General features: G+C 42.2%; 2 protein-coding genes across 2 annotated transcripts in view; one reads left to right on the top strand and one right to left on the bottom strand.

Moving 5' to 3' along the window:
* Positions 1-15,787, top strand: part of LOC122410704 (pickpocket protein 28-like) — a 56,734-nt gene that overhangs the window by 40,372 nt on the left and 575 nt on the right. Inside the window, exons 2-9 of the mRNA XM_043419076.1 lie at positions 10,856-11,505; positions 11,592-12,595; positions 12,735-12,935; positions 13,501-13,749; positions 14,334-14,448; positions 14,531-14,807; positions 15,089-15,245; positions 15,588-15,688. Coding sequence (XP_043275011.1) covers positions 12,300-12,595; positions 12,735-12,935; positions 13,501-13,749; positions 14,334-14,448; positions 14,531-14,807; positions 15,089-15,245; positions 15,588-15,688 — 1,396 coding nt within the window. The 5' untranslated portion in view covers positions 10,856-11,505; positions 11,592-12,299. The remainder of the gene's footprint in view (positions 1-10,855; positions 11,506-11,591; positions 12,596-12,734; positions 12,936-13,500; positions 13,750-14,333; positions 14,449-14,530; positions 14,808-15,088; positions 15,246-15,587; positions 15,689-15,787) is intronic.
* Positions 836-9,945, bottom strand: LOC122410697 (axoneme-associated protein mst101(2)-like). The gene is made up of 5 exons (XM_043419059.1): positions 9,499-9,945; positions 8,714-9,071; positions 7,712-8,125; positions 3,470-4,285; positions 836-2,404 (listed from the first exon to the last, which is right to left on the bottom strand). Exons 1-5 carry the CDS (start codon positions 9,771-9,773, stop codon positions 2,045-2,047), a joined length of 2,223 nt encoding a protein of 740 aa, XP_043274994.1. The 5' UTR covers positions 9,774-9,945; the 3' UTR covers positions 836-2,044.

The raw sequence follows: 15,787 nt of genomic DNA, 5'->3' as shown, positions 1-15,787 counted from the left end.
CAGCTAACAAAATTCTAGGATTTTCCGGAGCGGCGATATCGACAGAGAAGCTTCGCAAATGGTCTTTTTGCTGGTGAATACACTAAAACTCGAAAAAATTCTGTATCATGCAAGAGTGCATGTAACGACCCTGCTGGCCTCCCGGACGGGTGGCTGCACATACAGACGGGGTACAACGTGGGCTTACGCAGCAGGGAACATCGATCGAGCCCGCGGTCCCAGAGACCTCGTAACTCATAACTTTTCGGCTAATAACCCGCCCCCAGCAACGTCTTACTACTGTGCTGCACTCCAGGAGGCTCGGTCATACGTGCAAACAGATACTACACGCTTGTGAGTTCAAAAAGGACGTAAGCGGCGCCCTGAACACGGGGAAAAGCTTGTTATACGACCATCGAACTCTCTACAATTGGGGCTCTAATGTGAAGCTGATATTTGTGATTTATAGTCGTTTGTTAATGGTTCGTTATTCGTTATCTTCTCTGCGAGCTCGAATATTCCGTATTTTTTCATCTTGTTGATGAAAATTTCCTCCAATTTTTGTGTTTTTCAGGCAGAGCGGTGCCTCTTTTGCGGGGCAGGCGGTGAGAGGAACACTCCTAGCTTGAAGAGGATGGATCAGTCGGTTTCGCAAGCGTGAGTGCGAGAGAGATAGCTGCAAATTTCGAAATCTAAATTCTTTATTGAGACAGTTGCGGACCGATTACAAAAAGGCTGTCAGCCAATTTTTGGGGTCGTCCCGCGCAGGCTGACGGAGCCTTTTTTTAATCGGTCAAACTGTGTCAACGAATTTTTGGAAATTAGTTCGGTGAGGTTAGTCGACTCATCTCTCGTCTTACCAGCTGCACGTGAATTTAGTTTCTGGTTTTCAATTTACATGTAAAAATATAATTGTGTACTTTTAGACGAAAAAATCATTATTTCAACGATAAAGTTCATGATTTTGGTGAAAAAAGCTTCTTGTATCAAACACTTGCTTTAACCCCGTTGGCTGCCCTGCTCAAGCAAATAGTTTACACATATTCGAACGTATCTACCAATTTGCATAAAAATCCCTCATTTTTTATACATAGCACCGTTCCACCTTAATGTCAACTGTCAAAAATATTGTTCCCGTTGTCACTGGGATACGAAATAGTTTGTATTTTATTCTTTCGAGGAAAAACGAAGCTGGGCATTGTCTCGAATAAGAAAAATGTAAAAACACCACCGTTTGAAAAAAAGTCATCATCGGAGTTCGTGCTATAAATAGCAAGTTGTTTTCCTTCGAAGATATTTCCCACGAGAGTTAAACGATGTTTTTGGGTTATAAAAGGAGGTAGAAAAAATAGTAAAATATGTCCAACGTTATACGACATTTTTGCACTTCATTTCTCACTCGAGGATTCGTGAATAATCGATTTCGAGCACTTACAACTGCACTCTTCCCACAGGGGAGAGAAAAGGTTACTCTTTCGTCCCCTCCCGCACCGCGCGGTTTCCTCTCGCTGCCTCTCTCTCACTCTCTCGTTCGTTCTCATTGAACGAGAGTGCGTCTCAACTTTGAGTGGCTCTATTCTACCTTCGAGAGTTAGCTGCACAGGAGTCGACTCTTTCTAAGAGACGCGGTTGGTCTTCGATGCGACGAGCATCCCTTTCCCGCACAGTGCGATGCTTTCAGAGCTTTTTTCCTTCGAAATAATGACAGTTTTTTCTTCCTTTCAACGTTGTTCCATTTTTTCGCTGTGAGGTTGAAGAATATTCGCTTTTACCTTTTGGAATATATTTGTCGTTCTCGTCGGATTTTTAGGGCTCGGAAGAATAAATATTGGGCGACGGGGAAAAATTCGTAAAAGTATATTGAACACGAAAACGCGTTACTTTTATCAAAAATACATAAAAATATGTACGAAATCGTCGATAGAAAAATGCCTCCGTCGTGTGCTCCGACTTTTGGGAGATTTCTCGAATTCCACCGGCGAAAATTTCTCGTTTCCGGAGCCCACCGTCGCCAGCGGGCCCCCGAATCAATCTTTCGGCACCTTCGCCAAACCTCTTTTATCCTCTAGCCCGCCAAATCAGGATCCATTTCGTTCTGGAAACTCGGGGTTTCCCGCCCGGGTGAACACATTTCGAGGAATCCCTCGAGGTCGTACAATTTAGCCAAAACGTTTCGAATGTTGTCGAGATAATGCCAACGTCGAATTTTCAGTTTTCTGAGGTACTCCGGGGACGGATTGTCCGCGAGAATTTTCACGATTTTCCGACAACAGCATTCCTCCCTTTTCCTGCGCGACGAATCGACGCTCGGGCGAGCTGCGATCGGCAGCCTTTCGCGACGTCTCGTTGCCTTCCCAAGCTCGCTGCACTTCCTCGGACTTCTCAAATAAACTCGACCAGCTCCCTCCTCCTCGCCCGGCAGTTCCTGCGGAAATCACGTGGGAGAAAAATCCCGTTTGAATCAGATGAAATAAATGGCTAACCGCTTCCCCCGGGAAATATGATGACTCGATTAAGCTACGAGATTGAATCACCGACTCGCACGTTAAATACGATAAAAGTGCAGCACGCAACGGCTTAAGGGGAAACGAGCGTGGGAAAACTAACGAGATTTACCAAGTTTTACTTCCGATGTCACATTTCGAGGTGCAAAGAGAACGTTTTGCAAAGGCTTCTGAACTCCGGAATAAACATTTACTCGAAACTTTTACTCGAAAGGTAACGTTAAGGCCTCACATACACTTGGAGGGGACGAAAAAACTTCATTGTTTTGCTTTTATTTCGACAAGAAAATAAATGTTTATTGATAAATTGTGAACGATATTCATTAATACGTATGTTCATGGACTTGCACGATTTTTTTCATCAAAAAATTTCTCAAAATGGCGCAACTCCAGCCGTATTCCAGGAGCACCTTTTTTGAGCTTCATTTGCGGTGGACTAACTAAAAAAAACTATCAATTCAATCCATACGAAATTTATACCGCTTATTTATGATAATAATAGCTTGGGACTGGACGAAGGATTTGTTAAAATTTATATTGTAAGAGCATGGCGACAGTTTTAACAAGAAATTCATTTTTTGAGGTGCTGAACTTTCGGTTTTTTGGAACAATTGCTTTTTTCCAACAAAATACGAAATCCTTCGTCCAGGCCCTAGCTGAACGAAGTGGGTAGTAAAATTTTCCATTTTTCAGCCCCCATCACAAGTGTGTATAAGCCCTTAAAAACTCGTGAAAAATGAATGTTCGACAATTCGATTATTTGGTCTGGTTTTTTGAAGAACTTCAATGAATGAATGAATTTTTTTAACCCCCCAATGCAGATCGAAGGATGAAATAGAGAAGGAAAATGGACAAAAATCAGTGCACAGAATGTGAAAAAATAATTGGCGACATGACAAAAAGCGCGGAAATGCTGCGAAAGCGAATGTTGGCTCGTATCGAAAGGTTGAAAAGTTAAATATTATTGATGAGGGTGTCGTACGTGCCTTTTTCACGAGTGGAAGCGGAGCGGGGTTGACTCGTTTAGCCTCGCGGGTGAGCCCATCGTCGATCATTTCATCGATCGAGGCTTTAGTCATGTCGGCATCGAGTACAAGAGCATCGTGCTTCCCGCCAGTTGGTGGCTCGTTGCAATTTTTCCGCGGTACATTGAGCAAAGAATGTGCCTTTTGATGAAACTTTTCTCCAGCATCGTTTGTCTCGGGAGTTTCATCCCTGCGGATTCTGTTTCTACGAGAATTCGGTTTATCCCAAGCTTCTGTGCAGTTACCGGGATCATCCCCGCGGGTCAACGCCGCATCAGAACAATTTCGTTTGCCTGCGTTAGCGTCAGGCGTTTCCACGGTTTTATAAGAAAATTTGGGCTTTTCGTGCTTCCTCTCGTTCCTCGGAGCCCCCAAATTTTTTCTTCTCTTCTGTTCGTCACACTCGAGGCCCTCGGCGCTCCTCGGTTCGCGGGGTTTCCCTTCGCGGGTGCACTCGTTCCAAGATTTGTTCAATCTCCTCTGGATGTGCTCGGTGTCCGATTCCTCTTTCATCAATTGTCTCGCTTCTTCCTCGGTCTCGCTCGCGGCCTCCTCCTCCTCGTTGCCTCGTTTCTCTCCCCGCTCCCCCGGCTCTCCGCACGTTTCCGGTTCTTCCTCGTCCTCGAGCTTGGAGCTCTCCAATTGGATGTCGAGCAGCTCGTCGACGAGTTTCCTCCTGAACTCTCGGCGCTCGTGCTCCTCGCTGCGACGTTCCTCAATCTTGTTCGAGTTACTGGACTTTCGGGGATCGATCTTCGATGTCCGAGCTCTGCTCGCCTGTATCGGGGAAGAGGAGTGAAACAAACAGTGAGAAAAAAAAACCGCTGAAATTTATCGGGAGGCAAGTTTTTTCGCGGATCCTCCGCTACGACCTTTCTCCAACTTTCTCGACACTAAAACTCAATCTTCGCGATGCCTCGTTCTTATTTCCCATTGACCCACTTCCCCGTTTAACAAGAATTTTCAACGACCCCGCACTTTTTGGTTATCCATCGTTCCTCGATCGAGAAACGCCCCCGGCGAATGTACGACGCGCGATATGGAAACGGATTAGGCAACGAAGTAAATAATAAAATCGAGAGTGTGATCGATAATGCAGAGCATTCGTTGTACAGCGTTTGTTTTTAAACTCCGTATTACGAGCAGTTCAATTTAATCCGGCACTTCGTTCGATGAAACGTGAATTATTCATTTCCATAGGACTCACAGCGTCACGACGGAAATTTCATTTCTAGTTTTCCGAGCGCGAGCCACCGCCGCTGTCACTGTTTTTATGCAACGTTTTTCCCCTCCTATGAATTATTCACGGCGGCATTTGTTGGGACAATGTTAAAATTATTAAAAAGATTGTCACACGCGCGATGCGATGACAGGGACGGAGTGTCGGGCACGGCGCTATGAATTATCGACGTTAATCGAATGCTCCGGAAAATCGACATGGGAGAAAGGATGCCTCGGTGAAATGGAAGTCAAAACAGGCGATGTCAAAGTCAACGGTCAAAATCGATCGTTGTAGCGACCACGCGAAAAAGTCTTGAGGAAGGGACGTTTGAAAAGTTATAGAATTTCGACAAAGCGGCTACGAGAAGCTGACGACGGCAGTGGGAACCGCCTGAGCGGAAGTAACGTGTGTGACGCCACTTGACGATTCGAGCTCGCATTCCTGCGATCCTTTCTCCCCCGTCATTTATCGAACGTGCCTCGAGCCGTAAGAGCCTGAAAAAAAAATAAAACTCCTAGACAAAGTGTTTTTCGGTGTTCTCGATAAGTAAATAAAAACATTCGCGAAAAGTTGTGGTTTGAGTTAGCACGCCAATTGACTTCGCTCCTCTCCACTGCGCGATGTGTTTGCTCGAGCGCGATGCACCGACTCTATTCCAACCTTACAATCGGTCAGAATCAATGAAAATTATTCCGGATTTAAGGTAACTCCTGTACTGCATGCTAGACAAATGAGTGCTCAATTTTCAAAACGCTTTTAGACCAAGTTTAACGTACCGATTAAACGTATCGTTGGTGGATTTGTATTACGGCATATCTCATTAAGATGTGAAAATATTAAAAACGCTGGTTTTGCAAAACCAGCAACTGATAAATGCTAATTTCCACGCTGAGACATTTTCAAAGAATTATCTGCGTTTTTTCATCGATTTTATTGCAACAAGTCTCATCTTGTTCGTCAACCGGTCCTCTATGAATCCACCGTGTGTAGTTGTTTTTTTAACTCGATCCTTTCACTGTTGCAGCTAATTGTTAACATTAAGTGACAAAAACTTTTTCATTCATAATTTCTCTCAGGAATGAGTTGAAAGGAAAATCTACGTGGTGAATTCGTAGAGGATCAGTTGAGGAACAGAATGAGACTTGGTGCAATGAAATCGGTTAAAAAAGAGAGATGATTCTTTGAAAAACACCTGTGAATATGTGTCATCGTGGAAATTTGCATCTGTCAGTTGATAGTTTTGCAAAACTATCGTTTTACATATTCTTTCACGTTAATAAGATATGCTTGAATACATATCTACTAACAATAATGTTAAGGAGTTTCGGTACAGAAGTCAAAATATTAAGAAATTGATCAAATTTGGTGATAATGTTCTTCAACATCAAGTGCGAAAACTCAAATTTTTTCAAAATTTTCTTCTACTTAGTTATCGAGTAATTACACATTAAAGCAGATTTCTCATGCCCGGAATGTATACCTATATATATGGAAACGCTATGCTTATACACGTAAACTTTAGTGATCAATTACTCGATAACTGTGTAGAAGAAAAATCTTAAAAAATGTGTGTCGTCAAATTTGGCACTAAAGAATATGTTCACCAAATTTTATAAAATTCTGAACTTTTTGAATTTTTGAATTTTTTTAGCATGGATTAGCATGGCAACATTGTATCGCCTGTACCGAAACTCCTTAATCGGTACGTTGAACTTGGTCTAAAAGCGTTTTGAAAATTTAGCACTTATTTGACTAGCATGCGGTAGAGAACTCAGAATAATATTAACCCTTAGTGTGCATCTGGGGTCAGGTTGACCCCAACATTTTTTTAACCGAAAAAGTGCTTTTTACGCGAACTTCAACTTTGAGCACGTTTTTTAACAATGAAAAAAGATTGTTTTGGAAATCCGACTTTGCAGGCTTAAAGTTGGATAAATTCACTGCAAAAAGTGACTAAACCTTTTATTCCGAAAAGCGCATAGTTACCGAGATATTCGATGTCAAAAATGACCTGGAGTCCGTGAATAAGTTGTACGGTATTCGAGCCTCGGAAAAGTTCATATCGCGAAGAAAATTCGTCACAGATTCCGTTTCTTCAAACAAAGCATTACCTTACGGGGCTTTTCGGAAAGAAAACATGAAAAAACTTGAGCTTATGACGCGTCGAAAGCGGACGTCAGTCATTAACGTTGGACTGCCTTTATAACAGCTGATTGAACTTCGGGCAAAGTCGAGAATCGCCGGAATTTCATCAAATTTATTTTTGAGGCTGACTCACGTGGCTTTATTCGTCTAGTAGCTTCGCTTTTTTTTTTAATGAATTGACCATTTATTTTTCTCGGTGCCATTGCACCGACGTAAACTTTCTTTCGTGCAATAAAAATGTGCCCTAGATTACGTGTATTCAAAGTGTCGGACTCGATCATAAAATAGTCGAGTTGAAGTATGAATTTGATCTTTTGTGATATTTTTATTGCATTTTATTACATTGTTGTGAATAAAATATTCTCAAGGCAAGTGCTTATTTATTTTATTAAGAATTTAGACTTGAATTCAATCAACATAAAGTAGTTGCTAACTTGACTAGTCACAGAACGGCCGAACTACTTTGATGGAGAAATCATTCGGGTTTTTTCATATTCGAGTCCAACGATTGAATTTCACGTTGAAAAAATGCGTTTGGAAGCGAAATACATCGAAGAGTGCCTCGAGCAGGATTTGAAATTTTTAAGATTTTCGTTGCTAGGTGATATTAAGGAAAAATAATGAAGCGAAGTTTTCATCGACGAATCCTGGAGCGAGTGTCCTAATTTTCTTCTTACTCGACACTCTCCTGCGACGGAGAAAAAAAAATTCTGCATCCGCTGCACTCGAATCCCCAGGCTCGTTAATCCTTCAAGTTTTTTATTTCCTTCTCGAGTTTTTAGAGCCTCGATTAATTTGAAATTGTTGAATTTTCGTGTAATTATACTGGCTCGTACCTTAGGACTCGGGGCGCGATTTTTTCGAGCCTCCCACGATAATTTGGCGCCGGAATCTTTGCGTCGAGGTTCGGAAACTTTCCTGACGAAACGATTGATTTTATCGAGTGTATCCGTCGACTCGTCGCTCGGTTGTTTCTTCTCCTCTCCCATCTGGCCCGAGCTCATTTTACGTTTGACAAATTGGCGCAAATCCTCACCCAACTCCTTCAACTCACGCTGATCCCACTCGTACTGCTGCTGCCAATCGTCTTTCACGACGCTCGAACCCGTTTCCAACGAAGGCTTACAATCGCCCTCGAAATGACTCACTTCGAGACTCTCGCCCTGCTCAACTGCTCGGTTTCTCAAATCCAACCACTCCCGACCACGATTCTTCGATGACAAATCCGTCTCCGGTTCGAAATGCGGCTCCTGCGATCACGCTTGCCGTCAAAATCTTTATTTTTATTTATCAATACACTTGACCTCGCTCGCAGTCACTTTTTTCTATTTCAATGAACATTCGATGCAGCAAAACTTTGGTTATTTATTCACAAAATTCGTAGTTGGGCGGATCTCGCTTCACTTATTTTCTTAAAGACGTCGAAAATCGTTAAAAATACGTAAACGACCCGATTGAACAATTCTATTTCCTCAAATTATGCTGATCGCCAAATTTTCGGGGTTTTTAGAACTTGCAAATGTCACATTTTTTGTATACTTGCCGAGTTATTGCAAATTCTAACTGAAAATGTCGACGAGAACGTCTTTGGAATATTCATCGACTCAAAATTCATCGAATTTATCGACTCAAATTTCCCATGAAAATAACCAAAAAAGTGAAAAATTTAATGTAAAAGCGATCTGACGGCCACGGATACTGTGAGATCGAAAAAGAGCGAGATTCGTGCATTAAAAAGTCAAAAAACTGGGGCAGGAGTTTCAGGGTTAAAATATTCCCGAGGCGGGCTGCGTTACGAAATTTGAGAGAATACGAAAAAAAAGTGAATTTGGTCTTACCCCGGATCGGCGGACGGGTTCGGTATGTTTGCAGGTGTTTCGCAAGGGTGTTTGGTCGTGCGAGAACCAATAATCGGACTCTTCAATCTCGCCGTCCGAAAAGACTGTTTCGCGAAAGGGTGAATCGCATCTGAAGAGGCATTCAGGGCAACAGTCGAATTTCTGTGAGTGACGATGGACCCTGGGGCTCGATTGGTTGTTGCGATTGTGGCAGCGAATTGTGGTAGTGCCAGGTCGATGAGACTGACTGCGTTGTTGATAGGAGGCGCTCGTGCGAAGCCCGTTTATCGTGACATTCCCGCTTTTTCCGTACTCCAAGTGCTGGCTTAACATCGCTTCTGCTGATTTTTCCGAGTTTCTTTTACCATAGAGACAAACGCGCGTGAAAATATATAACAGGAGAAATTAGCGGAGTTTGGGAGGGGACGAAGGAAAACGAGTTCAGGAAAAAAAAACAAGTAATTTTGAGGTTAAACATGAAAATGGCAAAGTTGCGCGTTTTGTGAAAGTGTTTCTTCTTTCTTCGGAGCGTATACATTTCCGGTTTGCTGTGAAAAGGAAAGTACGCAGAGGGTCAGACTAAAAAGAATCGTTTTTTCCGACCACGTTTTTTCCTCGTCCATTCGATTTCCGGGTCGTAACAAGTTTCCCAGTTCTCCCGGGTAAAATGAACGCTGAGAGGAGCGCCGAAGCGGCGAGAGTTTCACTTTATTCGGAAATGATTTTCTACCCACAAATTCACACGAAAAAAAATGGTTTTTTTTAATCATTATATCGAAGCTTACTTGCGGCTTAAATGCTCGGTTTTACGATTCGCGTCGACCGACCAATTTTCTTGGCTGTCCTGCTGACAGCAGTCACAGTGGCAACATTTCGTTCGATGTTTTCTACGTGGATTTTCTCTTTCACGAATTCTCCCGATATCACCGTTGAGACGAAAATCGACGTGGGAAGCGGTGTGACGTGCTGTCTGACGTTGCGTAGCAGAATTTTTAACCTCATGTGGGGGCTTGTAAAAGTCCTCGCGAAGATCGCGTTTAACTGGAATCTGCGGAGTCATTTATCACCGTTATGGAATCCAATAAAGTTCAAAAGTCACTGCCCGAGAATCGAAGAATTTTTCGTTGTCAAATCTCATCCCGATTCGCCAACTTACTAACCGTGTCGTCATCCATGACACTCGATGTTTAATACTACCGGAATCTTTCAAAAAGAGCGTTTTACACGGTGCGATAAACTGCGCGATGAAAGAAAAACTGTAAACTAATTAAAAAGTCAATTGAAAGAGCCTGCGAACGAAATCGGTGTCGCAGGCGAGCTTCGTTAATTTGATGCTGTCAAATTCTCAGTTAAAAATAACAACAAAAAAGCTCCCAGAACCTTTCAGCATTGGCTGAAACGTTCTTTTATTTCGAATATTCATAAAACGCGAATTTCGAATTTACGATGAGCATCGTCGTACAAAATCCAAAAGAAAAATCTTCGCTGCACCATGCTTCCAGTCGATCTCGTCCAAACGTCGTCGAATCTCGTTTTTTTTTCTTTATTTCATTTAATCTGTTTGAAAATCTTTCAATAAACCCACTCCACTCGTTGGTCCACTCGTTTCGCCATTTATTTAGCTACTGTAGAACGTTATGGCTCGCTGGGGAATCGTTTCGGTCGGCTGTTCCGGGCTAGCACAGTTTACTAATAAATTTGATATCTCCGCTGTATAGCAACAAAACGGTATTCCCGTCGCGTCATTCGTGTTGCGTCGATTTCTTGTGGAAAAATAAATGGTCATCGGTGCTCAGGCGCACTAAAAAATAGTTGAGTGGCAAATCATTTGTTGATATTAAAAATATCGATAAAATTCACGAGGAAGCATCGTTATTAGTTTGAACAGCAGAGCAATTTTTAGGCCCTTTTATTTCGCCTCGAAAGGCAAATTAACTCGACCGAATACTTGCAGAAACGTTCAAATATTACTGCACACTGAGTCTTCAAAAAAAATGGATTCTTTTGTGTAAAAACTATTGACTTTCGAACTAAAATATAAAGAAATAAAAAATAAGCGTTTTCGATTAAAAAATTATCATTTTTTTCAACTCAAATTTACAAATATGAAAACAAAAATGAAATTCAATAATTTGCTTGCAGTACTTGTCCTCGAAAATATCGTCGGGAGGAAAGAAGGACGAAAAGAACGAAGCTGCGTTCTAAAATTCTTTTTCGAGTCCGCAGCTGCTGCGGTCCGGGAAACAGGAAAGTGTCGAAGATCCATTACAGATATCAGGGAACAGTGTTGAACTTTTCCGAGTGCGTCACACAGGCTTCCGAGAATTGCGCATATATACGCGTGCGGATATCGTGTATTCATAAAATCGATTTGACTTTGTTGTATCTCGAGCCCACCACACTCGAGGAGATATGCAAACTTTCGGAATCGTTTCGATCTCGCATATTTTTGCCCTCGTATGTATGCAACGCACAAAGTTTAACCCCTTATTTTTGCTGGTGTACAGATTCCGGGATCGCGATCTCGCACGGTTTTTGCAAATCTCAGCTCCGTGAATTTAAGCGACGTTACTAAACTTTGGGGAATGTATGGCTTTTGAGGATTGCGTCTATACTGCGAGGAAAAAGTTTCTACAACACCCGGAATGTCCGAAATGAACTTTTGTAATCCTTTGTAAATAATACAATAATTGCGCGTCCAATGGAAAGCGACTCGTCGACGGGGCAGAAAGGAAGGAACGATCGAGGAGAACGAACGCGTTTCCTCGAGACAAAGACACTTCGAGTACAACGTCAGTGGAAATTTCTCATCTTCGATCGAATCGTTGAAGCTTTGAAGGGAGATTTTTCTATGCGATTCATACAATCCTCGTTACAGCCCGGCCCAACATTCTTTGACAAAAGGAAACACAAAGTTAAGGAAGCACTTTTTCGTTCAACCGCAGGCGAGGGGAGAGAAACAGCCGAGGAAGATTGTAACGAGGACGGCCAACACAATGCATCGTTGATACGCCGGCTTCCCTTACTCCGGATACTCTTGAGATAGCAAAAAAATAAAGTGAAAAAAAAAACAGAAACATCAATCGATTCCAACCCTCCGAGGCCCTTCTCTTTCGTTTCGTCTCGCAGAGTCTCTCGTTCAATTTATTTCACCGCGGTAAACTCGGTGCCCAACGTTCTTTAGCGTGAGCCACTAACTCGGGGGCAAATAATCAGCAAAGGCGAGTGTACCGGGAGGAAATTTGTGAGATAAAGGAAAAGAGGGGGAGAGACACGAACGCGGAGGTCTTTCGTGCACGCTCGGTGCATTACGAGACCGCGAAACTCGCGGTCTATACGCTCCGTAAATATCTACAATCAATGAGTAAATAATTGATTCAATGCGGATTTAAATGCGACACTCGAATCTTTGCCCCATTCATGGAGGAGTGAGTTCTCAGTCGCTCGTGGCTGGAGCGGATGGAAAGCTCGTTGGAGAGGTGCTTGCAAAAGCATTTAAAAAATAATAAAAATATTTTCGGACCGGCCATTTTCGTCTGCGAATAACTGCAGGGAACATTTGACCCTCGTCCTGGTTTCTTCCCCGATGGCGTCGACGGGTACGGAACGAGCAGCGAGATCGAATAAATGGTGGGCCAAAAAGAAGACGCGGAAAGAATCGAAGTTGCCTCCAAAAGCGATGGGTTCTTGGATGAAAGAATTGGTCGGCGACGGACGAATCTTTGGGGAAAAACCCAAAGCCTGGGAGTCTGCTCCTCAAATCGGCATGGACAAGATTCGAGCTCGGACGGACATGGGAAAATATTTGGTGAACTTTGCCAATTCCTCGACCATCCACGGACTCAATCATCTGGCAGCCCCGCATCGTCATCCTTTCGAGAAGTACGCTTTTCTTGGTTTCTCTGGCTCCGAGCGCGATCCAAGCGCTCAGGAGTTTTCAAGTTTCTGTCGTGAAAGAAACTCCCAATCCGATCGATCGTCCGAACTCGATTTACTCGAAAAAGCTCAATTTCACTTGCAGGTTCCTCGCAGTCGTTTTCATCCTGGCTGCCCTCGTGTGTCTGATCCTTTTGTCACTGATTTTCTGGGATCGTTATCAGAACCAAGCTGTCATATCAATCGTCGACAATGATTACAGGGGCTTCACGATCACGCAGCCCTCGATGATGATCTGTCCGCTCGAAAAATACGACGAGAACAAATTTCCCACTGTTTTTGCCAAGTAAAGTTTTCCCATTCGATCCCAAAAGCTGAGACTCATTTTGTAGTGCTGAAATCATAAAAACAGATCGTTCGGTTAGCTGAGTTTCAATTGAGAGCAAGGCTTCTTAAATCAACTTCATTCGGTCATTTATTTGAAAAAATTAACGTGAAATAAAATTAAGGAGTTTCGGTACAAAAGTCAAAATATTAAGAAATTGATCAAATTTGGTGATAATGTTCTTCAACATCAAGTGCGAAAACACAAATTTTTTCAAAATTTTCTTCTACTTAGTTATCGAGTAATTACGCATTAAAGCAGATTTCTTATGCCCGGAATGTATACCTATATATATGGAAACGCTATGCTTATACACGTAAACTTTAGTGATCAATTACTCAATAACTGTGTAGAAGAAAAATCTTAAAAAATTTGTATCGTCAAATTTGGCACTAAAGAATATGTTCACCAAATTTTATAAAATTCTAAACTTTTTGAAATTTTTTATGTTTTTAGCATGGTTTAGCATGGCAACATTGTATCGCCTGTACCGAAACTCCTTAATTTCGTTTGTAAATCCTTACAGATACGGTATCGAAGATACGGACGAAGCGAGAGGATTTTTTGGTTTCCTTTCGAATGCTACTTACGAAGAGTTTCCAAACACCCCCATTTACAGCGCTGTGCCATCGTCGAAATGGTTAGAAATACTTTGGGAATTGAAACCTAACGTCGAGACTGACAAACGTGATCAATCATCCAGATCTTGGATCGTTACCGAAAGGGGACTTTGCTTGATATTCGACTCACTGATCAGTGATTACTTTTCCTACGAGTGAGTATTTCATGTCGTCATTTTTTCCTCTTTTATTTCACGAGTTCTCGTTAATTCATTGTGAGAACGAGCAGCACCAGCTTGCGGGGAATTATCGCTTCCCTTGGACGATAAAACCCTGGAAAATCCCTTTTTTGTTCGTCTCCACTTCGATTCCAATCAGCCTTGCATCTTCGCTAACGTTTTTTGACGATCACATGCGTTCTTCCGTGCAGCAGCGGTTCGAATGAATACTTCGTAATTCTGGAAGCCAAAAATATTAAATTTTCATTTAAAAAATTCGATTCGAGTCCAGTGATCGTTATTGGACTTGGAATATAAAAAATGTCCGTCGATTACTGAGCTTTCTACCTCCATTCAAAGTATTTCAAGCGCAGACTGAAATAGCACCGCGCTAAAAGCTTCCTTTTTCCATAAAAACTTCCATGAGCCATTTTACTGTCTGAAGTTCAAGGCTCTTAAGATCGGTGAGCAGCGAACCTGTTTATTTTTTATGCATCACGTTGACACAGAAACCCTGAAAGAACCTCGCCGTTGTTTCAACTGTTTCCAAAGGTTCTGCCTTAATTTACAAACTTTCACAGATATTGGATGGAAAAAAATTGGACAGTCGTGCCGCTGCCTGAAAAAATTCCATCGTACAGGTACGAGCAGCGAGAAGAAACTCGTTCCATCAATATCATAACGCACGCAGTGTTCGTGAGTATTGAATAAAAAAAAAAAAGAGAACGAATTATTGAAACAAAGTTTGAGAATCTTTTTTCGGTCTCTCCTTCGACAGGCGAACAGCGTTAATCCGATTAACATTCCGAATTACATGAAGGCTGGCTTCTTGATAAAACGAAGACATCATGCGGCTATCGAAATCAATCCGACGCAAATAAAAACTTCGGCAGCGGTTAAGAGTCTGTCCATCTATCAACGGAAATGTAAAAACTTGGGGGAGGATAGACTCAAATTATTTCCGGTTTACACCCAACGTATGTGCAGCCAGGAATGCAAATTTGATCGTATGCTCAAGAGATGCGGCTGCTATCCACATTTTGCGAGACCATTACGTGAGTCCGAACCTTTCAGGAGTGCAGAAAAGTTTCGTCGACAATCGTTCGTTCAAGTTTTTTTTTTTTTTTTTTTTTTTCATATGAAATTTTCTCTCTATTCGAAATCCGTTGGATGGTGGTTTGTCTGGAATGCGCGGCATCGAAATTTTTAAAAGTAGAAATCCTGTTTTGTAGCTTCCTTCTCGTTGGCTCAAATATTGCAGTTTCAAAGAATTTTTAAGCCTCCAACAATCTTGGTGAAATGACCAGTCTCCCCTCTTTTCTGACGATTCTTCCAGCTGGAATTCCCATCTGCACGGCAAGACAATTACGCTGCTTAGGTGAGAACCACGATGAATTCATTCAAGTGTACCTCACAGCGGCCAAGACTTGCAAATGTCTTCCAAATTGTGACACAGTCACGTACGAAGACATCGAAATGGGCAGCATACCCATGTAGGTTGCTTTTTTCTCTCTTCCTTTCGATTTAGTCCTGAAATTGTACCAACAGAGTTTTCGAATCATTACGTCGGTTGAAAACCGTACAAGAATCTCTAGCACTAAAAATAAATTCGTTTCAAGAGCGTAAACTCCGTTACCGGCGTACAATAAAATGAAATTATCGTGGCTGCTCTTTCCTCAATGGAAAAATGAAGTTCTAACTGTCAAATGATTTACAGCAGTTGGTGGTTAATTTCATGAAAAGTGTTTTGAAAAACTTGAATTCGTATTTATTCCTGGATCTTCTTCATTCCTCATACGCTAATCGTTTTATTGGCTACTTTCGTTTGATGAAAGGAAAGAAGGATCGCCCATGGATGCAGTTCTCAATTACCACATCGATTTCCCCTCCGAGACTATACGTCGTGAGCTCCTGTTCGGATTCCTCGATTTTCTGAGTGAGTATCATCGATCGCTGTTCCATCAGTCAATCACGCGGAGTCGGTTTCAATTTCCTTCAAATTTCCTCTGTTTATGCACGTTTCCATCGTTCCGAT

This window comes from Venturia canescens, chromosome 5 (assembly GCF_019457755.1).
Source record: "Venturia canescens isolate UGA chromosome 5, ASM1945775v1, whole genome shotgun sequence".
Classification (NCBI taxonomy): Eukaryota; Metazoa; Arthropoda; class Insecta; order Hymenoptera; family Ichneumonidae; genus Venturia; species Venturia canescens.
This window is presented reverse-complemented; position numbering and strand designations above follow the sequence as displayed.

What these genes read in the sequence shown, in the direction of transcription:
- LOC122410697 (XM_043419059.1), bottom strand. Translation starts at nt 9,773, where the DNA reads ATGACTCCGCAGATTCCAGTTAAACGCGATCTTCGCGAGGACTTTTAC. An exon ending in ACCGAGCATTTAAGCCGCAA is followed by an intron (nt 9,072 to 9,498) that starts GTAAGCTTCGAT and finishes CTATGGTAAAAG; the next exon opens with AAACTCGGAAAAATCAGCAG. An exon ending in ATCGCGCCCCGAGTCCTAAG is followed by an intron (nt 4,286 to 7,711) that starts GTACGAGCCAGT and finishes TCCCCGATACAG; the next exon opens with GCGAGCAGAGCTCGGACATC.